The 25,340-nt window shown below is 43.6% G+C and overlaps 1 protein-coding gene across 6 annotated transcripts in view; it reads right to left on the bottom strand.

Annotated features, from left to right (window-relative positions):
• LOC110506857 (maestro heat-like repeat-containing protein family member 1) overlaps positions 1-17,707 on the bottom strand; it is a 40,012-nt gene extending 22,305 nt beyond the window's left edge. For 2 of the 6 annotated variants that reach the window (XM_036965882.2, XM_036965894.2), the window contains exons 1-22: positions 17,381-17,707; positions 16,529-16,640; positions 16,208-16,353; positions 15,163-15,294; positions 14,736-14,898; positions 14,416-14,514; positions 14,147-14,298; positions 12,531-12,671; positions 11,974-12,066; positions 11,430-11,508; positions 8,233-8,346; positions 6,101-6,174; positions 5,639-5,761; positions 5,365-5,475; positions 4,399-4,543; positions 3,737-3,777; positions 3,426-3,567; positions 2,732-2,784; positions 2,398-2,505; positions 1,990-2,109; positions 1,414-1,536; positions 819-965 (exon numbers count right to left, since the gene is read on the bottom strand). In XM_036965882.2, the coding sequence (XP_036821777.1) occupies positions 819-965; positions 1,414-1,536; positions 1,990-2,109; positions 2,398-2,505; positions 2,732-2,784; positions 3,426-3,567; positions 3,737-3,777; positions 4,399-4,543; positions 5,365-5,475; positions 5,639-5,761; positions 6,101-6,174; positions 8,233-8,346; positions 11,430-11,508; positions 11,974-12,066; positions 12,531-12,671; positions 14,147-14,298; positions 14,416-14,514; positions 14,736-14,898; positions 15,163-15,294; positions 16,208-16,353; positions 16,529-16,550 (2,328 nt within the window). In that variant the 5' untranslated portion in view covers positions 16,551-16,640; positions 17,381-17,707. The remainder of the gene's footprint in view (positions 1-818; positions 966-1,413; positions 1,537-1,989; positions 2,110-2,397; positions 2,506-2,731; positions 2,785-3,425; positions 3,568-3,736; positions 3,778-4,398; positions 4,544-5,364; positions 5,476-5,638; positions 5,762-6,100; positions 6,175-8,232; positions 8,347-11,429; positions 11,509-11,973; positions 12,067-12,530; positions 12,672-14,146; positions 14,299-14,415; positions 14,515-14,735; positions 14,899-15,162; positions 15,295-16,207; positions 16,354-16,528; positions 16,641-17,380) is intronic. The other 4 variants (XM_036965885.2, XM_090221587.1, XM_090221585.1 and 1 more) reach the window with 2 other exon arrangements.
• Positions 17,708-25,340: the final 7,633 nt, after the last annotated feature.

The following is a 25,340-nucleotide window of genomic DNA, read 5'->3' as shown; positions in this document are numbered from 1 at the left end:
GGATGGATCCTCTGTCTGACCAGCATGTCTTAACTCCATCAGACTCAGCCTTATCACAACTTCTGCTCTGTGAGGTCACTCAGTACCATGCCAACCCACACATGCTCACAGAACTTCTTCTCGGTGAGGTCACTCGGTACCATGCCAACCCAAGCATGCTCACTGGGCCAACGGTAAAAAATAGATTCAGGAATAATGTGAAACTGCAGCTATTCTAACTACGCTAGCTGACGCTGCCATTGAGGAAAGAGAAAACACTACAAGTCGATGGTAAAACACAGTGCTATGTGGTGATCAGCAACGGGTATCGCTCAGTCATTATTTCCTCTCTCTGCAATGGGGGGGATAACTGGATGGTTGGAGATGGGAGTGGGGTTTCATTTGACAGGCCGCACCTCTTTATAGGACATGTAGGGGCATTTAACAGGTCGGTCCCTGGCGGCCTCTGTACTCTAACAGTATGGGCAACCAAATGTAACACCCAAACTAACTCTCTTCAGTCTTTATGCTGATGAAGGCCTGGGCCTGTAGTGTCTCAGAGTAGGAGTGCTGATCTAGGGTCAGGTCCCCCCCCTCTTATTCATTATGATTTAAAACTGATCCCAGATCAGCACTACAACTTTGTGACTATGTGCCCTGAAGGCCAAAACTGGTCCATTGAGACTGATGACAACATCTAAAGAACTATTTAAATTTGAGAGATGCTGGCTGTCTGTTTCATCCAGGCCTTCCTGACAGAGATTCCCTCGTGGGTCGAAACGTTGTGGACTAGCTTTATTAAAGGGATGTGGTGGAGCAACCAAGCCCTAGCTCCTTACCTTGGTGTTGAAGTGCTTACTGATGCTGCGGAGGATGTCTGAGTCGATGCGGGACAGGATCTGGTCCTCTGGGGCGTGGAGCGCTACGTAACCATAACACAGGATCAACGTGCTCTTCATCTTCTCTACATCCAAGTCATTCTTGTCCTGAGGAGGAGGTGGTAGAGATGGGAAGATTACGGTGTAGGGGCTTGGTCTCCCACAGATTGAGCCTAGTAGTGGACTAAAAAGCTGTCAACTTTATAAAAACCTTCAAATATATAAATTAGGCTAATTAAAAATCAGTTTTTCAATACCTGTACACGTTTCCTTTAAAATGACTTTAGCAGGGCTTGATCGAGCTTGTCTGGTGAAATGGAACCAATGGAATAGTCCCAAAAGTGCAAACTGTGCCTACTGTACCTGGCACTCCAGGCAGGCTCAATCAAATGCTCAAAGTAGTAGAAAGAAATCAACAAACTCCATAAAATCTTCAATCTGAACGTGTTAAATTGCTGACTGTACGGTGTAGATAGAACCTCCAAGGCAGGCAGACATTGCCACGTTTGTGTTTATCCACCTACAATGAAAATAAAAACAGGAATAGCACACTAACTTTGAGCAGGCTGAATATTCCTGAGGCTTTCTTGAAGGCGTCAGATTTCCCGAAGTCGTCCAGTTTGGCCAGAGTGGCATCGAGATGACTGCTTGCACACAGCCCGATCCCCATGGCGACACCCTGGAAACCCATTACCCCACCCTATTAGCACAGTTTAATGGACACTTCAGCCTCCAATGACCAAACAGTACATCTAGATTATCATTAACACCGGCATTACAATTTCACTACCACTCTCTATTAGGCCTAAAGACTGTAAAAACACCACCATTCCCAATCATCTGGTTAAAATACAACGGAAATGAGGGGAAACTTAACACTAGACACAGATTACAGCTTAGAAAGGCAGACGTGACCTCCCTTTGAAAATAAGCAAAGGCTTAGGAGTACATGTCACAAGACTGTCTTAACTGGGCAATTCAGCTGCACAAAGAAAGACTGTTCTGCCCGGCGACGCTCTGCCTTACACAGACAATTACATCACAGGTCACGCTGAACATATGATGATAAATAAAAGCAAATGCTATCAAGAGGATCATGGCCTGACTCAAACGGGGACGAAGAGGTTTTTACCGCTCTCTCGATGGCGTCGTTGTGTCGTGCACTGATCAGCATCTCCTGTAGCTGCTTCTGGACCACTTCCTTATTGGAACACTGCTGCAGAGTCACACCAATGCACCTGTAGAGGAAACTCTGGAAAGAGCCATGAAGCCAAGACCAGAAACCTTGATAGTTTGTAGAAGACATTATTTTACTAAGATTTTGTTAACGCTTATCAGGTTCAGAAGAGTTCCTTGGGGTACTTTTAAATAAGATCATGTTCAAAGAGACAAATAAATAGAATGTGTTACATCTCATGGTTAGGGCCAGGAGTTTTCCCTGAACTATAAGTGGAGACCAGAGAACTTCCTGGTCAGGTCATGAAGAACTCTTGGCCCTACTCATGGTTGAAGAGAGGTTAGGATGAGGTTGTTCACTAACCTTCTCTTCCAGGGACTGGTTATAGGTGGACAGGTAACGTGTGGCCTCTAGAGCCAGCTGACAGCTCCACTTGTCATCAGCTATGGCCACCAGGGACTTGGCTAGGAACTGTATATGTCCAAACAAATAATGCTGTATATCAAATCCCTTTGAAACAGAAAACACTTCTTATCCAACACTGTGTGTCAGACAGTGCATGCATCCCAAATGGCACCCTATTCCCTATGTAGTGAAATACTGTTGACCCTGGTCAAAGAGGATGTTAGATAAAGATCACCATAGTGACAGTGTTGTGGGGACAGACAAAGAGGATGTTAGATAAAGATGGGCATACCTGTAATAGACTCTCTTCCCATTTCTTGTTGTCTAGTGTTTCTGGGGTAGACTCTGTAAAGAAGAATAGACCATACTACTCAGACCTCGCTCGCCGGACTTCCTCCCAGACAAAAACAAAAAATAAATAAATAATAGAGCAGCAGCAGAATATTCTGTACACGTTCCAAAACCGACCAAAGAGCTAAAATGATTTAAGATGCGTTTTAATACCCTATGCTCTACTTCAATCCAAGCTATGTATTTTTATGATGGAAAGATGAAAATGGCCCACAGCTAAAAAAAATAAAAGTTCTCAAAAAAAATATATATAGCCCATAAAATATTGCCTTTAAAATTGTGAATCACTTATAACATCCCTTAACTGCAGCTGTTGTGGTAGAAGCATGCGTCTTTTTTTATGTCCGTTCTCAGTAGAATCCATGGAGGAACAACTATTTTAAACCAGTCACATTAAAATGAGGTTGAAACAGCCTCCTAAACTGTCAATACTGCAGCAGCAATACAAGTCCCTCAGGGTTATTTCTGCTTTGGAGAGAGAGAGATATTATGAGCCCCAAATAGCACCCTATTCAGTGCACAACTTTTGACCAGGGTCCATAGGCACTACATAGGGAATAGGGTGCCATTTGACAAACAGACATAGCTCGCTACAGGTTATAAGACTCCGGGGTCATTGAGTTGAGGTCCTTTACCTTCCAGGTAGCTGAGGAGAGCAGGGATCTCCTTCTCCCAGAGTGTCTCAGCGTTGGGGTGGATATTAGGACTTATAACGTTCAGTAGAGACAGAGACGGTGCACCATGGCCACGACTCCGGAACGGGAACGAACCATTCACCTGAGACACACACATCCCAACTTACAGGTAAGACATAGCCTAGCTATTACTGGAGACATTGATCATATTTCATGGGGGTTTTAAATCAAGTTCACGTTTTATAACACCCACATAGCAAACTGAAATCCAGGAGCATTCAAGTGGCCTGTCATTAGGGTTTCATACTCACCAAGAGCCGCACCATCAGTATATGTGGAGAGGGAAGATTAACTGAATTAGAAAGAAGAAACAGATGAGAATAAACAAGGTTGATAGCAGACTAAGCATTATAATGAATGACTGAATGATTAACTGGCCAGGCTCATACTTCTCCCCACAAAGAGTTCAGCTTAATCATTGAAACAATGACCTTACAGTTCAGGACCCAGCTGACGCTAGTGCTTTATTTAGTGATAAATGTGGCTTCTCATTCAGCTAATCAGAACCAGACACTCTGGTCTGTCTGGCCTCTAAGAACCGACCAACAGCCCTTTAATGAGAACAAAATGGCTGTATAAAATACAGTTTCAACGAAGAAAACTAAAACATTCCCAATCCCAAAGAAGTGCTGACGAGGAGTGGGCCCGGGCTGCGACCATCTCGTTTACATTAAAGGGACTGTGTGCCGAATCCCAATACGGAAACGCCAGACTGACTGAGTGGGAAAGGGAGGGAGGAAAAGACCTCCCCAGCTCAGATGATGGTGATGACATCATAATGCCTTGTTAATATGAATGTAATGTACTGTGTATGAACCTACTGTAAATGTCTACCAGGGAGGAAGGGATAGAAAAAAATACATTTCTGTTGCACACCTAGTAAATGGAGCTCCTTCTCCTAAAAGACACCTACCATGCTCGTTGAAGTCGATGTTGAAGTTGGGCTCCTGGGAGGCTCTCTTCTTGGTTCCCAGCAGCGTGAGGCTCTTACAGAGCGGTGCGGTGGCGTTGGAGTACTGACCTGGGGTCAGGTAGTACAGCAGCATGGGCCACAGGACCTGAAGACAGACAGACAGAGGGATCACTGTCAGGTAGTACAACATGGACCACAGCACCTGAAGACAGACAGACAGTCAGGTAGTACAGCATGCAAAAGAGCACCTGCCACAGATGTACAGTAATATCACAACATTGAGTTCGCCTGGTGCAATTGAACCAATAGAATAGTCACAAAAGTTCAAACCCAGAGCTCCTAGGCATGCTAAATCAAACCCAGAGCTATAAATCAAACAAAATATGTAATGTATGATTTGAACCCAAATCTGCAGAGATTTAATGCCATGAAGGCATGGTAAATCATTGTTCTCTTCAGTCTCTGTCAATGCCTTGTCTCGTAGCTTCCAGTGGGAAGTAATACAAGAGACATATCATCTCAGAGAGTGTTGATGTTGGGAACTGCAAAGGAACAAGTAACTAAGAGCAGAGTGATTGGCTGTAAAAAACAGACAGGGTGATGCCGTCTTTGGATGTGAGCTGGTTTTCCCCTCAAGACATCTGATGATAGGAAAATATCTGACTGAGCTTCTTTACACAAAACTCCATATTATAGCAATTCCACCCTCAGCCTCTTCTCATAAAACGGTATTATGTTTGGTGTTAAGTGTGACTTGGCTTCGATGTATTCGAAAGCCGTTTTTCCAGCAGGAACAAACATTAAAATGCTCACTGCCTCTATACCTGAAATGATTTCATGAACGACAAAATATGTTTGTGCATAAACAGGCTGATCAGATACATAATGTTAATGTGAGAGAAGAAAACAGGTGATGGATTGCCTGCCTGCCGAGAGAGAACTCTTATCTCCATGCAGTAGACTCACGTCAGTCAGGCGTCCCACGGTCGTAGTGAAGAGGTGAAGTGTGTTGTCACACATGCTCCGCAGCGCCTCATTGGTTACTTCCTCTGGGTCACTGGGGCGCTGGCCTGGACGCTGCAACAGACCAAACCCACACACAGTTCTTTAGAAACACACGGACCACCATATACAAGTCAGAGAGTAGTTTTAACTGAACCACCATCTACAATGTCATGCTAATCCCTCGCCAAGGATAATGTCTTAAGACCAAAAGGGATTGTAGATATGACAAACGTACATAGTAGGTGTCGGGGAGAGCACAGTGTTGGATGATAAACTTGACCAGCAGATCTCCTCCCTCCAGCTCCAGGTAACCATGGTGAGCCATGGCACTGATCACCTGGACAACCCTCTTCTTCACCTGCAGGGGGCAACGATAGACAGAGGTCAGAGGTCAAGCAAAACACTAATACAACACAACAAGAATAAAAATGTAGCGCCGGTTTCCTGATTAAGCATATGTTTGTACTAAAAGACATGTTATAGTCTATTGAAAGTGATTTTCAAACCAGGACCAGATTTAATCCATGTCTGGGAAATTGGCCCATAAAGTATGACATGTTTCCCAATGGAAAATGTGTTTTCTACAGCACATGGATATGGGTCATTGAAACTGTGTTCATTTTTATTTTCTATGCCTTTTAGGAGAGAAAACGATGCCAAATTGTAACAGTTTAATATTTACACGGCATGAGGTTACCTTATTGCTGTGGTCAGCCAGTGGTTGTCTGATGCTGGCCAGGATGAGAAGCTTCTTCGACTCCATAATGGATGCTAGATCACAGACAGAAAGCCTTGAGTAACATCATGAGGTCATTTCATATCAAAACAAGTCCTTTGTAAGTACCAGTGATGCTTTCAAATCCAGAGAACAGGGTCAAATAACACTAACTGCTAAGGTAGTCATTTTGACTGTTCGTGAATTTATTTTATTACTCTGCCATTTAAGTCATGCCCCCCCCCCCCCCCCCTCCGTTCTTGACCTGCCTGAAATAAGTCTACATAAAAAGACACGGGTTGTTAGAATCTTAATATCACAAACAGAAGTGGAGTTAGAACCAGTTTTAAGAGGGCATATCATTATTTGAATGGTTTTACACCATAAATTGGTGTGGATGTTTTTGATCAGATGGCACAGCTGCACTCTGAAAGGAGGCACCCGCTGCTGGCCTGTTGCTGTGTTTTACAACATGCTTGACTTGGCTGCTGTCAACACACACACACGTGTTGTTCAAGAAGTGCATGGCCAACACCATGCCCAGGAGAGACTTCATCACGATTTTGGCATATGGGCTACCTGAGAGACATAGGAGAGTCAAGGCAGCAGCAGATTCCCCATGAGCCTTTGCACAAGGCAAATTGCAAACAACTCCCAGGGAGGAGACAGATGCACAAAGAACAGAACCCAAGACACCCGTGTCCCCTGCAAATGACGTGTGGTGAAAAAATTTAAAAGTGGTGAAGATGTGGACGGTTAGGATATGAGATAACTGCTAAAAAAAATCCAACTGATGTCATTATGTGAAGCACACCATGTACAGTGGCTTGGGATATTTTTTGTTATGTTACAGCCCTATCCTAAAATGTATTAAAGTTTGTTTTCCCCCTCAATCTACACACAATACCTCATAATGACAAAGCAAAAACAGGTTAAGACATTTTTGCTAATTTATCAAAATAGAAAAACATAAATATTACATTTACATAAGTATTCAAACCCTTTACTCGGTACTTTGTTAAAGCACCTTTGGCAGCGATTACAGCCTCGAGTCTTCTTGGGTCTAACGCAGCAAGCTTGGCACACAGCTGTATTTGGGAACTTTCTCCCATTCTTCTCTACAGATACTCTCAAGCTCTGTCAGGTTGGATGGGGTGCGTTGCTGCACAGCTATCTCTCAAGAGATGTTCGATCAGGTTCAAGTCCGGACTATGGCTGGGCCACTCAAGGACATTCAGAGACTTGTCCCTTAGCCACCCCTGCGTTGTCTTGGCTGTGTGCTTAGGGTCATTGTCCTATTGGAAGGTGAACCTTCGCCCCAGTCTGAGGTCCTGAGAGCTCTGGAGCAGGTTTTCATCAAGGATCTCTCTGTACTTTGCTCCATTCATCTTTGCCTCAATTCTGACTAGTCTCCCAGTCCCTGCTGCTGAAAAACACCCACACAGCCTGATGCTGCCACCACCATGCTTCACCATAGGGATGGTGCCAGGTTTCCTCCAGATGTGACACTTGGCATTCAGGCCTAAGAGTTCAACCTTGCTTTTATCAGACAAGAGAATCTTGTTTATCATGGTCTATGAATCTTTAGGTGCCTTTTAGGAAGGAAAAGCAGCCAACAAGTGTACAGCATATGTGGGAACTCCTTCAAGACTGTTGGAAAAGCATTCCAGGTGAAGCTGGTTGAGAGAATGCCAAGAGTGTGCAAAGCTGTTATCAAGGCAAAGGGTGGCTACTTTGAAGAATCTAAAATGTAAACTATATTTTGATTTGTTTAACACTTTTTTTGGTCACTATATGATTCCATATGTGTTATTTCATAGTTTTGATATCTTCACTATTATTCTACAATGTAGAAAATCGTAAAATAAAGAAAAACCCTTGAATGAGTAGGTGTTCAAACTTTTGACTGGTACTGTATATATTGTAGTAAATTAGTAGTAGTGTCTATATGTATACTGTAGTAGTGAGTAGTGACTATAGGCATACACTACTGTTAGTAGTAGCGCCTATATATATTTACTGTATTAGTTTGTAGTAGTGTCTATATATACACTGCAGTAAGTGCCTCCTGTCCTGTGCAGACAGGCCCGAGCCAGACTAACTAGCAGTCTTACTGGAGGAGTTGATGAGGTGTCGGAGCACAGCCAGGGAGCCCATGCGGATTCTCTCATTACTGTTCTCCAGTTTCTGAAGCACAAACATGACCAGCCGGTCTGGGAAGGTGTTGGCTAGGAAGGAAGGAAGCGTATGGCACAGAGTCAGACCACTGTTTAAAGTTTAAACACATTTACCTCTGAGTGAAGTCACACCATCTAAGATCTAAATCATGGATTATCTCATTACAGGAGGACATGGTGTCCATCATGTAGTTTCTCTGCAGCAGCTCCGTGTTCTAGAATAACAAAGACCTTATTCACAATGGCACCCTATTCCCTTTATAGTGCACTACTGTTGACCAGGGCCTATAGGGTTCTGGTCAGAAGTAGAGCACTATATAGAGAGTAGGGTACCTCTTGAGACACAAGGAGTCCTGTCCTGTATTAGTTGAAGAGGGAAAACAGTCTGGAACTCTGAATATGGTATATCGTCCTAGTACAGTACCATGTAGGTAACAGAACCAATTAATACTGATATTCTACAATTCCATGATCATTTTCACAATGTGAAGGAAATTACCCAGATCTGAAAATATATAAACACTGCTCAAAAAAATAAAGGAACTCCAAGTCAATCACACTTCTGTGTAATCAAACTGTCCACTTAGGAAGCAACACTGATTGACAATACATTTCACATGCTGTTGTGCAAATGGAATAGACAGGTGGAAATTATAGGCAATTAGCAAGACACCCCCAATAAAGGAGTGGTTCTGCAGGTGAAAACCACAGACCACTTCTCAGTTCATATGCTTCCTGGCTGATGTTTTGGTCACTTTTGAATGCTGGCGGTGCTTTCACTCTAGTGGTAGCATGAGACGGAGTCTACAACCCACACAATTGGCTCAGGTAGTGCAGCTCATCCAGGATGGCACGTCAATGCGAGCTGTGGCAAGAAGGTTTGCTGTGTCTGTCAGCGTAGTGTCCAGAGCATGGAGGCTCTACCAGGAGACAGGCCAGTACATCAGGAGACGTGGAGGAGGCCGTAGGAGGGCAACAACCCATCAGCAGGACCGCTACCTCTGCCTTTGTGCAAGGAGGAGCACTGCCAGAGCCCTGCAAAATGACCTCCAGCAGGCCACAAATGTGCATGTGTCTGCTCAAACGGTCAGAAACAGACTCCACGAGGGTGGTATGAGGGCCCGACGTCCACAGGTGGGGGTTGTGCTTACAACCCAACACCGTGCAGGACGTTTAGCATTTGCCAGAGAACACCAAGATTGGCAAATTCGCCACTGGCGCCCTGTGCTCTTCACAGATGTGCTCAGTGTGAACCTGCTTTCATGTGACAGACGTGACAGTCTGGAGACGCCGTGGAGAACGTTCTGCTGCCTGCAACATCCTCCAGCATGACCGGTTTGGCGGTGAGTCAGTCATGGTGTGGGGTGGCATTTCTTTGGGGGGCCGCACAGCCCTCCATGTGCTCGCCAGAGGTAGCCTGACTGCCATTAGGTACCGAGATGAGATCCACAGACCCCTTGTGAGACCATATGCTGGTGCGGTTGGCCCTGGGTTTCTCCTAATGCAAGACAATGCTAGACCTCATTTGGCTGGAGTGTATCAGCAGTTCCTGCAAGAGGAAGGCATTGATGCTATGGACTGGCCCGCCCGTTCCCCAGACCTGAATCCAATTGAGCACATCTGGGACATCATGTCTCGCTCCATCCACCAACGCCACGTTGCACCACAGACTGTCCAGGAGTTGTAGGGCATGTCCAGGCGTTGTAGGGAGGTCATACAGGCACGTGGAGGCCACACACACACACTACTGAGCCTCATTTTGACTTGTTTTAAGGACATTACATCAAAATTGGATCAACCTGTAGTGTGGTTTTCCACTTTAATGTTGAGTGTGACTCCAAATCCAGACCTCCATGGGTTGATACATTTGATTTCCATTGATAATGTGTGATTTTGTTGTCAGCACATTCAACTATGTAAAGAAAAAAGTATTTAATAAGAATATTTCATTCATTCAGATCTAGGATGTTTTATTTTAGTGTTCCCTTTATTTTTTTGAGCTAGCTATCTAGCTAGCTATATATATATATATATATATATATATATATATATATATATATATATATATATATATATATATATATATATATATATATATATATATATATATATATATATATATATATATATATATATATATATATATATATATATATATATATATATATATATATATATATATATATATATATATATATAGCTAGCTAGATAGCTAGCTCAAAAAAATAAAGGGAACACTAAAATAAAACATCCTAGATCTGAATGAATGAAATATTCTTATTAAATACTTTTTTCTTTACATAGTTGAATGTGCTGACAACAAAATCACACATTATCAATGGAAATCAAATGTATCAACCCATGGAGGTCTGGATTTGGAGTCACACTCATATATATAGCTATATATATATAGCTATATATAGCTATATATATATATATATATATATATATATAGCTATATATATATATATATATATAGCTATATATATCTATATATATATATATATATATATATATATAGCTATATCTATATATATAGCTATATATATCTATCTATCTATCTATCTATCTATCTATCTATATATATATACACACATACATACACACCTCAAAAAAATAAAGGGAACACTAAAATAATATATATAGGCCCAGACAGTAATCTCTAGATGCAAGCACACAGAATGCTCACAGTCCAAACTATGATGACCAGCCCCTCATAAAATCCTTCTACACGTTGCAGCCAAAAGGTATTCAAGCCAAACTCCATAAGTTGGAAGAGCAGTGAAGACAGACATGTGGAATATTGCTGCAGCAGCATTGTGTCTGTGTGGCAGGGGGACTGTTGCTTAAATCCCTCCCTCCCCAACAGGAAGCAAATGACTCCTGGATTACAACTCCACACAGTGGCCCACTGACTGGTCTAACAAAGACCAGGTCAAGGGGCCTGTTTTAGAACATTCCAGTAGAAATAGATTGGGTAGAACAGTTGTGATTGTCATGTAGAATAAGGAATCGTGTCAATTCTATTCAACGCATTTCTATCTGTAACATTCACTTAAATGACTACAACCCTGACCTCTCAATCCAATAAACCCAGAGAACACACACAGATTATTGAAGAACAGAAAACCAACCTAGAATGCTGAAGCATCTCAATACCTCGTTGTGATTTTTCACCGTCAGTGGGTTGCTGTAGTCAACAGGTGCACAAACCTGGAGGGGGAGCAAAATGAGAATTACTGTACATGAACCATTATTCATACAAATCAACCAATCCATATTGAAAAGGAAGTTTGTTCTTGATTCAGTCTAATTGATGTTGACCTAAGTGCAATCAAACCAATTTGAAATTTCAAAGGCACATGGGGTGAGTCACAAACCATGTGACTACAACAGGAAGTGATTTATTATGTATCCTGTTATAGAGAAACCTTATAGTCAGTGTCTAGTATCATTAGCTATGCTAAATACAGAAAAACATCTTATTGACATTGTGCAAACAGCCCAGGCGGAGTGACCAGAAGCTGTGTGTGTTCAAGGAAGTCCTTTCAAATCAAATGTTATTAGTTATATCAACAGTGTGCAGCATGTGTAAAAGGTGCAGTGAAAGGCTTGCATGCTAGCTCCCTCAACATTGCATTGTACTGGTGCCATCAGGGGACGGTCACTTTGCCGTACCTGCTGGTTTAGAGTAGTGAGCAGGCTGTCGATCTGCGTCTCCAGAACTCTGCTGCCCATGTTCACAGAAGCATCCAGAACTTGACACAGGCTCTGCAGGGGAGGTGAAAACAACATGAGCTGATTAGTGAGCAGAGCAGACAGTGTTGGGAAACTATGTAGACTAAAATACTGATACAGGACTGATGAATGACTGGGAGAGTAGGACTCCATTAAAGAAGAAATGCAAGTCCCAATCAACATAAATACCAGAGTGTCAGACTGCAGAGTAGCCTGGTCTGAATCGGTATGTGCTTCAGTCAACTCCACAGCTAACTACCACTGTCATGCCCAGACAACCAGACGTCTTGGCGTGAGAACATGACAAGCATACCTCCTGGGGGAGCCCTACCTCCCGGGGGCCCTACCTGTTTGACAGGACACTGGCAGGTCAGCAGAGTTAACTATTACACACACAGATCTGGACCAGGCAAACTGCTGAACTCTCTGGGTGCCTCACATACAGCACTTCATTCCCTGTATAGAACACCAGCAGCGGTCATTAGAGGCCGACCTACCTTACTGATGACGTAATGCTCCGTGTTCTTCTTGTACAGGGAGAGGATTGTGGGAATGAGTTTGGGAAGCTGCTCCTCCAGTTTATCATGGGCAATCAGGTGACTCATGGATCCCACTGCTTCTGCCACCGTCAGTCGTAGCTACGGCCCCCAGGGAGAGAGAGAGAGAGAAACACCACAGTTAGTCGTAGGTACAGCCCCAGCCAGGGAGAGAGAGAGAGAGAAACACCACAGTTAGTCGTAGCTACAGCCCCAGCCAGGGAGAGCGAGAGAAACACCACAGTTAGTCGTAGCTACAGCCCCAGCCAGGGAGAGAGAGAGAGAGAAACACCACAGTTAGTCGTAGTTACAGCCCTAGCCAGGGAGAGAGAGAGAGAAACACCACAGTTAGTCATAGCTACAGCCCCAGCCAGGGAGCGAGAGAGAGAGAGAGAAACACCACAGTTAGTCGTAGCTACAGCCCCAGCCAGGGAGAGAGAGAGAGAGAAACACCACAGTTAGTCGTAGCTACAGCCCCAGCCAGAGAGAGCGAGAGAGAAACACCACAGTTAGTCGTAGCTACAGCCCCAGCCAGAGAGAGAGAGAGAGAGAAACACCACAGTTAGTCGTAGCTACAGCCCCAGCCAGAGAGAGAGAGAGACACACACCACAGTTAGTCGTAGCTACAGCCCCAGCCAGGGAGGGAAACACCACAGTTAGTCGTAGCTACAGCCCCAGCCAGGGAGAGAGAGAAACACCACACTGTGTCCCAAATGGCACCCTAATCTCTACCGTGTACTATTTTTGACCAGATACAGCAGCATCAGGTTTGACCAGAACCCTATCAACCCTAAGGGTTCTGGTCAGAAGTAGTGCACACTATAGGGCAGGGGTGTTAAACTCTTTCCACGGAGGGCCTAGTGTCTGTAGGTTTTTGTTTTTTCCTCTCAAGACCTAGACACAGCCAGGTAAGGAGTTGTTTACTAATTAGTGACCTTAATTCATCAATTAAGTACAAGGGAGGAGTGAAAAGCAGCAGACACTCGGCGCTCCATGGAATTAGTTTGACACGTGATTTAGGGAATACAATGCCATTTGGGACACATACAATCACTGGAAAAAGATTGAATCAACTGAGTCCACATCTAACTGAAGCAGAAATCTGTTTACCAACTCAGAGACGGGGAGTCATGTTACTTCTGGCACTCTCAAACATAAAGAGAGCAGCAGTTATGCTGCAGTTACTCTGTGGCTAATCATGTCATAACCAAAATGGAGGAATACAGAGTTTATGACCAGATTACAGATAAGGGACTATTTGTTAGCCCACAAGCCTAGACCAACCTGCACTGTGATTATGTCCTCTACTCAGAAACCACAGGAAAACATTTCTGCATAACCTTGCTGAGAATTAACCAGGCAAATATGTCCAGGAAACTCTCCTAAATGTCTTTATTCATCTGATATCAGTCCTGGCTGTGACTGTGGACCTCTCTCCTCCCTTCCCTATAAATACCAGCACACAGTCTAGGGGGTTGCGTTCATCAAGACATCCCTACAACAGAGGGACCATTGAGACAAATGTAATTAGGAGAAATAAATTGGTTTCCTGCTCCTCTTAATGTAATGTGGTGTACCTTGGATTCCCTGCTCTGGAGCCAGCTGCAGTAGAGGATGTCGTAGGCTGCGTAGATCTCGCTGGAGAACGTGTCCTTTCTCACCGTCGGGTCGGGAGCTTTGTCCAGGTTGGCTAGGTACTCCAGGATACTCTCACTGAAGTGGGACAGAGCTGGGAGAAGGAGGGAAGGTCTATAAACTGGGTCTGGTAATACATGTTTAACCATGTACAATAATAATAATCAAATATAATGCTACAGTATGTTGGACATAGTGCATCTAGTCCTACCAGAGGAGAACACCCACTTCATGTTGTCCTGCTTGGCCATGCCCAGCATTGGGAGCATGGTGCCCAAGATGGCATTGAGAAACGGCACCATACCATAAACTGTCAACAAAAGTAAGATTAGACGTTAGACTCTACCTCTATTACAATGCCAAGAGATCTCTAAGCAATTTGAACACACTGAGGGGGATAGTCTTTGTAAGAAGACAAAACTGCTTCTCGGAAGCTAGGTGACAGGACAGACGGGATACATGTCAGCAGCCTCAGTATTTAGACAGCTCTATACAGTGTGCTTGACACCGTTGTGTCTTGTGTTTGCCTACCGTTGGATTCAGAGAGGCTTGCTAATGTTTGGACCACAAAAAAATGAGGCAGGATCCCTGGCTGGAACTTGCTGAGGATTTCCTCCATGATGTCATTGATGTACTTGTTTCCCACAGCAACCAGAATATTGCTGGCTGCCTGTTGCCAATCAGGTACAACATCCTGTAAAAACATGAAAACTGAGCTGTTGAATCAAACCCTGGGCCATTGTTTTCATGTAAATACAAAAACTAACAGATACTATCCATGTGTTCAGATTGATGCAATGGCCTCAATGTTAGAACAAAGTATAACCACTGATAAATCAAGTACATTCTCAGATGAATAACTAGAGTACATGTAATATCAGGCTAAAAGCATAGAAATTGAAAGACCAACTTTGTATTTCAGATGAGACCTAATAACAATCATCAGAAACAATCTAACCTTTGATCGGGTCATTTCATCGGAGGCCAAAGAAATTATGCTTTTGATTTTCAGGTAACTGATATCGTCTATCTTGGTCTTCACAATCAGCTCAATGGTCTGCAGTATGACAACTCTGTGTCCAACGATAAGCTGCAGGAATATAAGTTTACATTGTAATTCACTTCAAAACACAGGCCTTAAGTCTACATGCATTAATGTCAACACAGTGGCCTGTATGAAAAGTCTCTCCCATACAGTACATGTCATCATCTCTTTTGTATTCATATCATTGGTGCAGCACATGCAGAGTCCCAGTCAACAGAGAAGTGATGATAAGGTCTCCAGCTTCTGGAAGGATGTGTGTTATTGCTTCATGTCAGAACATATCACATCCTAATGCAATCTTTAGTTATTTCATATTGTTGTTGCACTGTCGAGAAGGAACCTGCAAGTGAGCATTTCATTGGACGATGTATACCATGTGTATCCCATGCAAACGACTAATACAACTCTAAAACCTTATCTCTCCAGCATTGTAAGGAAATCTGCAGCACAGAGCAGCATTGGTGCTGTCTGAAATTGCACTTGCATCAGAGGACTATGGTCACACAGTACAGTAGCCTTCTCATATCTAAGAACCCTATCACCATCACACCTCCACTTCCCATGTTTTGAGAGTGAAAGTTACATCAAGGATGTTGACAGGACAGATAAATGGCTGAAATTAGGAGGAATGACACCTCAAAAACAGAACTAGAAATCTATGCTGTTATTCAGGTACAATGGAAACATATGATTGCCACAGTAGGTTTTAAACATCAGGCTTGTATTACAATTGTCTTGGTAGTAAAAAGATGATATTAATATTGTTAACATAGAGCAATGTTTACTTAGGCCAGCATTGAGCACCAACTACCTCAACACAAATACAGACACAGATAGCCTACAAACATGAGCCACATCAAGTTCAGCATAAATTGCTAATGAGACTGGGGACGTTCTATTATAGTGTTCCAGTCTCTCTAATCAACAGTAAGTGGCAGTAGTAGTGGTGGTGTCTGACCTTGGGGTGCTTGACCAGGTAGTCCTGGCACATGGACAGGACCTTGTTAGGCTGCTGCTTCCCCAGGGTCAGTATGGACTTCCTGACCTGCTCCCTGACCACTGGGTCCTTGTCATTGGCTGAATCCAGCAGGGCCAGGGTCACCTCTGACGGGGAGAGAAGACATGGAGGAGGAGTGAGAGAATACAGAATAGATGTGGAAGAGTGAGACACAAATGAGAGACCTGGGGTCTATTCATACCACCAAACAGCATGCAAGGGATAGCCAATATCAAAAGAGGTAATGGCATAAGCACACAACTATGAATAGAGGTCACTCACGCTCCACATCTGACTCCTCCATTGTGCCTGTCTGAAGGCTGGGACTGGAGATATTTAGGATTTCATTTGGTGGTCAGAAAGGGTTCAAACTTGTTCATCTGGTTTCACCACACTGCAAAGAGAGAAAACATGCATGTTTGACATGTCAAAGAATGTAGCCTATGGTAAAAGTCGGGCGAATGGAGAGAACACCAACACAATGTGATTATTATTCATGTGCTTAAAACGGTGCATTATATTCTCACTGGCGATGATGTTCAGTAACATCATGACTAGCTCAGTGGCGTCACTTTGTGTGGCAACTTTAAGACTAGTGCAAACAGCCACATGACATGTCCTATGCTGGATACAAACAAACTGAGTTGCAACACACCGTTGCAGTGCATGACAAAGTAAATCAACTGTTAACTAGCTGTCAAATCATAACGAGCCTGAACCTGAAAACAGTCAGAGAGAAGTGCAGCACTTCCTTGTCAGACCAAGACTTGTTTTTCTTGGTTGGGATATTACTGTGGCTAAGTTAGCTATTCCACATGTTCTGCGCTGGTAAGTGGTTAATAGTATGGTTGTTGTCAATATGCTATAATTGAATTTGGATACATGAAGTGTCGTCGACCTATTTTGTCTATTGCTACAGGTGACAACAAGCTAGCTCTGTTTCGACTGAGACAGAAGGGCAAGCTCTGTAACAGAGCTCGCTAGCGGTCACCTGTAGCAATAGACAATGTGGGTCGATGACATTTCACGTATTCAATTCTAGTATATTGACAACATCCATACTGTTAACCTTATACCAGCAGCGACCATGTGGAATGATGAGCGTCGTCAAATGCAGCAAAGTAGGCTCCCCACCTTTCAAACAGCCCGTCTGACAGGCTAGCTGGATGTTAACTAACTAGCAAGCAGGCTAGCTAACGTTACACACAATTGCAAGGATGAATCTCCTCACGCGCAGTAATTCAGTGAAGATGCGATGTATATTGTCCGATACTTGGCTGACTAACTGTCTTCCACTGTGATATCGTATTTTTCCTCAATATAAAGAGAGAGACTTGTTAGCATCCAGTAGCTAGATTAGCACTACGCCACTGCAGGTTAACACCCCTAATCATGTGCGTCGAGTCAGTGTGGGCGTGACTTTGACAGCAGTTCAGCAGGTTGAATGATTTTGATCCATGTGATAGATCACTGACTGGATATCACGAGGTACGTGAGATATCACTTTTCTGTAACTTTTGCAACGTTATAGCCATAGGAAAGTAATGTGTTTTTGTGTCATGCATCATGACTTGAAATACTTTGACAATGTGTACTGGATACGTCTCAAAATCTATGTTTTTATATTCAATTTCTATTTTCTATCCAACAATTACAGCAATATTAGCCATATTACTGCGAGCATGCGCTGACCAACCAGCAAGTGTATTCACCGACATTTTCAACCTCTCCCTGTCTGAGTCTGTAATACCAACATGTTTTAAGCAGACCACCATAGTCTCTGTGCCCAAGAACACTAAGGTAACCTGTCTAAATGACTACTGACCCGTAGCACTCACGTCTGTAGCCATGAAGTACTTTGAAGTACTTTGAAGTACATCAACACCATTATCCCAGAAACCCTAGACCCACTCCAATTTGCCTGAAAAGATTTGGCATGAGTCCTCAGATACTCAAAAGGTTCTACAGCTGCACCATTGGGAGCATCCTGACTGGTTGCATCACCGCCTGGTATGGCAACTGCTCGGCCTCCGACTGCAAGGCACTACAGAGGGTAGTGCGAACGGCCCAGTACATCACTGTGGCCAAGCTTCCTGCCATCCAGGACCTCTATACCAGGCGGTGTCAGAGGAAGGCCCTAAAAATTGTCAAAGACTCCAGCCACCTTAGTCATAGACTGTTCTCTCTGCTACCATACGGCAAGCTGTACCGGAGCGCCAAATCTAGGTCCAAGATGATTCTAAACAGCTTCTACCCCCAAGCCATAAGACTCCTGAACATCTAGTCAAAAAGGATACCCAGACTATTCACATCCCCCCCCCCCTACCCTCTCCACACCACTGCCACTCCCTGTTGTCATCTATGCATAGTCACTTTAATTAACTCTACCTACATGTACATACTACCTCAACTAACTGGTGCCCCCGCACATTGACTCTGTACCGGTATTCCCCTGTATATAGCCTCCACATTGACTCTGTACCGGTATCCCCCTGTATATAGCCTCCACATTGACTCTGTACTGGTATCCCCCTGTATATAGCCTCCACATTGACCCTGTACTGGTATCCCCCTGTATATAGCCTCCACATTGACTCTGTACTGGTATCCCCCTGTATATAGCCTCCACATTGACTCTGTACTGGTATCCCCCTGTATATACCCTCCACATTGACTCTGTACTGGTATCCCCCTGTATATAGCCTCCACATTGACTCTGTACTGGTATCCCCCTGTATATATAGCCTCCACATTGACTCTGTACTGGTATCCCCCTGTATATAGCCTCCACATTGACTCTGTACCGGTATCCCCCTGTATATAGCCTCCACATTGACTCTGTACTGGTATCCCCCTGCATATAGCCTCCACATTAACTCTGTACTGGTATCCCCCTGTATATAGCCTCCACATTGACTCTGTACTGGTATCCCCCTGTATATAGCCTCCACATTGACTCTGTACTGGTATCCCCCTGTATATAGCCTCCACATTGACTCTGTACCGGTATCCCCCTGTATATAGCCTCCACATTGACCCTGTACTGGTATCCCCCTGTATATAGCCTCCACATTGACTCTGTACTGGTATCCCCCTGTATATAGCCTCCACATTGACTCTGTACCGGTATCCCCCTGTATATAGCCTCCACATTGACTCTGTACTGGTATCCCCCTGTATATAGCCTCCACATTGACTCTGTACTGGTATCCCCCTGTATATAGCCTCCACATTGACTCTGTACTGGTATTCCCCTGTATATGTTGTTATTTTTTACTGCTCCTCTTTAATTACTTGTTACTTTTATCTCTTATTCTTATCCATATTTTTTGAAACTGCACTGTTGGTTAGGGGCTCGTAAGTAAGCATTTCACTGTAAGATGATACACCTGTTGTATTTGGCGCATGTGACTAAAAAAATTTGATTAGATTTTTTAAATTGATTTGATTACACAGGAGGTTGGTGTCACAAGAACGGGCTCGTGGTAACGGCTGGAGCAGAACAGGTGGAATGGTATCAAATACATCAAATCCTTGGTTTCCCTTTGGTTCCAGCCATTGTTATGAGCCGTCCTCCCCTCAGCAGCCTGCTGTACCATCTTGGCTATTTGACATCTCTTGCTGACGGTAATAACATTAACAACAAGCCACTGGGACTTGGACAAACCCAGAAAACTGCACTAGGGGGAGCCAGTCAGTTGGACAAGGCTCCTATATTTACCTGCTTCCAGTGCACTCCAACCAGAGGCCGAGGCATGTGCTGTACCATTACCGTCACCTGCAAAAACACCAGCACAACCTGACAAATGTTTTCAATAAGCTCTTAGTGATGACAACATCAGCACCACTCTTCAAATTAAAAAGATCATGGCATCATGGTCGCTCCAAGAGAAGAGAGCGGGAAAAAACATGGTTTAAGGTCAAGGAAATTTGGATCCAAGGTAGGCCAATAGTCAAGGCATAGCCTAGCAACATTCTGTGGAACTCATAATGAAACTGCCCTTCTTTCTTGAAGCCTTTGGAAATTGAAGAGGCAGATCAATCTAGGGCTTCATTATGAGTGTAGTGAATCACGTTTGCCTCTGTTAAAGGTGCAATGCCATATCTATCAAGATAAAATCTTGCTATACTCATGGTAAATAAACACAACTTACTTCCTCTCTTTCTCAACTATTAGGGATCTGTCCTCAATGGCACCCTATTCCCTTTATCCCCCATAGGGATCTGGTCAAAAGTAGTGCACTATATAGGGGGTAGGATGCCATTTGGGATGCTCAGTCGAGATAAAGACGAGTCATATTGTTTTAGGCATGGTGAATGTAATTACTTTCTCTCTTCCTCAACCATAAGTGCTATTGAAAGTCAAACAGGACGCATGTGATATTACATCCCATGACTTCTTCTATTCAATGTGGCACAAGTCTATCATAATAATTCAACAGCATGAACTAAACCCAACCCAACAATTTACTTGGGGGGACTGGTCCAACTCAAGGTGTCATTGAAAGAAATGCACCCCTCTTCCCAAAGTTATAAATATTTTCACATGACCCTCCCCTTGTACTGTAAAATAAATTGAACACGCTCATAAAATTGACTCAAAATAATGTTTACGACCACAAATAACAATCCCTGTAGTGACCCTGTGTTTATAACCGTGGATATCCACTTTGCTACTTCAGCATGGTTTCGTGGTACAGTTGATGCCACGCAGGGATACGGGCCAGAAGGTTTAGTGTTCGCCGACCACCACAGACGAGCTCACTCTCCCTGCCTATTTCATTACAGTACAATCAGATCCGGCAGCAGACAATAATCAGCTAGGGGGAAATTCGATTTTCAACATTTTTATGCCATATTTATAATTATATAAAATAAATGCAATGAACTTAACACAAAACAGGTTTCTGTGCCAATGCACCACACAACCAATAAACAAAGCATACCATCTCCGGGCTCTTCAATATCATGGTTTGCATTTTCAACACCACAATAGATTGACTATTCACACTGTAGATATGTCAATCTCTACAAACAGAAAATACATCCCTCCTACCTTGTAGACTTACTCAGTATCGAAGGCTTGGCTTCACAATCTACGAATGTCATTAAACTTGCTGTTTTGTAACATATGTCGCTTTCCATTCATCATTTGGCTGCTGCACAGTTTGGATTGATCGATGGATTTTATTTCTCAGGTAATAAAAAATATTCTAAAATGGATTGAATAAATAAAAAATCCTCAGCAATCTACACGCAATACCCCATAATGACAATGCAAAAATATTTTTGGGGAATATTTTGTTAATTTATAAATAAAAAAAAACTTAAATATCACATTTACATAAATATTCAGACCCTTTACACAGTAAGCATCGAGTCTTCTTGGGTCTGACTACAAGCTTGGCACAGTGTCACGGCCGTGGAATGAAGAGGACCAAAGCGCTGCGTGGTGAGCGTACATATACCCTTTATTAGAAATGACGCGACAATAAACAATACAAAACAACCGTGAAGCTTAAGGGCTATGTGCCACACTGAATACACTTCCCACACTGAAAGGAGGGGAAAAGGCTACCAAAGTATGGTTCCCAATCAGAGACAACGATAGACTGCTGTCCCTGATTGAGAACCATACCCGGCCAAAACATAGAAATACAAAATCATAGAAAAACAAAACATAGAATGCCCACTCCACATCACACCCTGACCCAGAAATAAAACAGCTCTCTAAGGTCAGGGCGTGACACACAGCTGTATTTGGGGAGTTTCTCCCATTGTTCTCTGCAGATCCTCTCAAGCTTTGTCAGGATGGATGGGGAGCATTGCTGCACAGCTATTTTCAGGTATCTCCAGAGATGTTCGATCTGGTTCAAGACCGGGCTCTGGCTGGGCCACTCAAGGACATTCAGAGACTTATCCCTTAGCCACTCCTGCGTTGTCTTGGCTGTGTGCTTAGGGTCATTGTCCTGTTGGAAGGTGAACCTTCACCCCAGTCTGAGATCCTGAGCTCTCTGGAGCAGGTTATCATCAAGGATCGCTCTGTACTTTGCTCCATTCATCTTTGCCTTGATTCTGACTAGTCTCCCAGTCCCTGCTACTGAAAAACATCCCCACAGCATGCCACCACCATGTGCTTCACCATAGGGATGCACATCAACCATCAACTCCCTGACCAAGGCCTTTCTCCCCCGATTGCTCAGTTTGGCCGGGCGGCCAGATCTAGGAAGAGTCTTGTTCGTTCCAAACATCTTCCATTTAAGAATGATCGAGGCCACTGTGTTGTTGGGGACCTTCAATGCTGCAGAAATGTTTTGGTACCCTTCCCCAGATCTGTTTCTCAACACAATCCTGTCTCAGAGTTCTACGGACAATTCCTTCGACTTCATGGCTTGGTTTTTTGCTCTGACATGCACTGTCAACTGTGGGACCTTATATTGACAGGTGTGTGCCTTTCTAAATCATGTCCAATCAATTGAATTTACCACAGATGGACTCCAATCAAGTTGTAGAAACATCTCAAGGAGGGTCAATGTAAACCGGATGCACCTGAGCTCAATTTTGAGTCTCAGAGCAAAGGGTTGTTTGTTTTTTGCTTTGTCATTATGGGGTATCGTGTGTAGATTACTGAGGATGTTTTAAAATGTAATTCATTTTAGAATAAAGCTGTAACGTAACAAAATGTGGAAAAAGTAAACGGGTCTGAATATTTTTCGAAGGCACTGTAACTCTGGTAGGTTTGAAACAGTCTTCCTCAAGTTCAACTGTCGGAGTCAATCTGAGTGACGGGGCGCACTGCCTTCATATCGTAGACCTGCAGTAGCTAAAGCTTAGTAATAGCCACACCATAACAAACCTTCACAACTGTTTCTAAACTTTATTAGGGTAATATCAAAAGTAAGTCAAGCCATTGTTAATAGGGAAAATACGAGCAGAAGAGCAAATGTAAACCTGGTAAAACTACACAACCCTCCCCTGTGCCCCCCAAAAACTCTACAACCCCCCCAATTGTGCCCCCCAAAAACTACACAACCCTCCCCTGTGCCCCCCCAAAGGTACACAACCCTCCCCTGTGCCACCCAAAACTACACAACCCTCCCCTGTGCCCCCAAAAAACTACACAACCCTCCCCTGTGCCCTCCAAAAACTACACAACCCTCCCCTGTGCCCCCCAAAACTACACAACCCTTCCCTGTGCCACCCAAAACTACACAACCCTCCCCTGTGCCCCCAAAAAACTACACAACCCTCCCCTGTGCCCTCCAAAAACTACACAACCCTCCCCTGTGCCCTCCAAAAACTACACAACCCTCCCCTGTGCCACCCAAAACTACACAACCCTCCCCTGTGCCCCCCAAAAACTACACAACCCTCCCCTGTGCCCTCCAAAAACTACACAACCCTCCCCTATTTTGGACCACCCCTCCTCCCAGTCAATTTGGCATGAAAGTATTTTGTCTGATGTTTGTAGTAAAATATTGTGTTTGAATGCTGTCTAATGAGCTAGTTTAGGACATGGAGTTGTAGTCTCTGTGTGGATAGAGTTGTAGTCTCTGTGTGGATAGAGTTGTAGTCTCTGTGTGGATAGAGTTGTAGTCTCTGTGTGGATAGAGTTGTAGTCTCTGTGTGGATAGAGTTGTAGTCTCTGTGTGGATAGAGTTGTAGTCTCTGTGTGGATAGAGCCTTTGTTTGTCATTTGTATGGGAATTTATTTATTTTCTATTTAATAAACCACAAATAATCGTTTTCTGAAACAGTGCAGCTGTAGTAACAGGCCCAGACTGTATTTCTTGATATTTAAACTTCATTACACAAATTGTATATTGAAATGAGGCACTTGTTAAATGAATGTGTCAAATCCAAGTCCCACTCCAAATTCACAGGGAATATTTGTCTGGGACTGGTAGTATGTGCGTGCGTGCGTGCGTGCGTGCATGTATGTATGTATGTGTGTGTGTGTGTGTGTGTGTGTGTGTGTGTGTGTGTGTGTGACTGCGACTTTCAGGGGCACTGAGCTGTCACTCTAAGCAAACATCTCAATAGCCATGATTTGGTAGGTGCCGAGTGAATACGGATATTTCAAGAGTGATGGACATGAATCAGATATGAAATAAAATGTCAAAGCATTACTTTGACATTTTATTTATACATTTTCCAATACCACATTGCTTACATAAAGGTTTACATTTGCCAGCTAGTTAAATAATATCCTACATTCAAACATTTGCTATAGCTTAAAGTCAGTATAAACAATGAGGGTGAGAGGCCCATTAGGAAACCAGTCATGGTTAAAGCTCAATAACTCTCCGTTAAATATCGCTGCATCTGTTGATTTGGGGAGCCAACTGTTTATAAAACTCCGCATTTTCACGGCTCCAAGTCCATTAGCTCCCCGAGCCAAAATGAATGGTCTCTCCTGGCGGCCCAGTCTATCCTCCTGAGTTTTAACACAGTCCATAATGAAAGGTTTAAGGAGACAGACGAGATGGAACGGAGGTTTAGACTTTTATTAAACAACATTAAACAAATTACAGGCCAACAGGCAAATCAACCCTGTGACCAATTTTAATTAGGAATGCAAAGCATTGAGACAATATGGCCCTGTCCATATGGTGACTGAGACAGTTTGGCCCTGTCCATAGTCCATCTGGGGACTGAGACAATCTGTTCATGTCCATATGGGGACTGAGACAATTTGGCCCTGTCCATAGTCCATATGGGGACTGAGACAATCTGTCCCTGTCCATATGGGGACTGAGAAAATCTGGCCCTGACCATATGGGGACTGAGACTATTTGGCCCTGCCCATAGTCCATATGGGGACTGAGACAATTTGGCCCTGTCCATAGTCCATATGGGGACTGAGACAATCTGTCCCTGTCCATATGGGGACTGAGACAATCTGGCCCTGACCATATGGGGACTGAGACTATTTGGCCCTGTCCATAGTCCATATGGGGACTGAGACAATTTGGCCCTGTCCATAGTCCATATGGGGACTGAGACAATTTGGCCCTGTCCATAGTCCATATGGGGACTGAGACAATTTGGCCCTGTCCATAGTCCATATGGGGACTGAGACAATTTGGCCCTG

The sequence above is a fragment of the Oncorhynchus mykiss genome, chromosome 3, assembly GCF_057628025.1.
Source record: "Oncorhynchus mykiss isolate SJ-2025 chromosome 3, ASM5762802v1, whole genome shotgun sequence".
Taxonomy (NCBI): Eukaryota; Metazoa; Chordata; class Actinopteri; order Salmoniformes; family Salmonidae; genus Oncorhynchus; species Oncorhynchus mykiss.
This window is presented reverse-complemented; position numbering and strand designations above follow the sequence as displayed.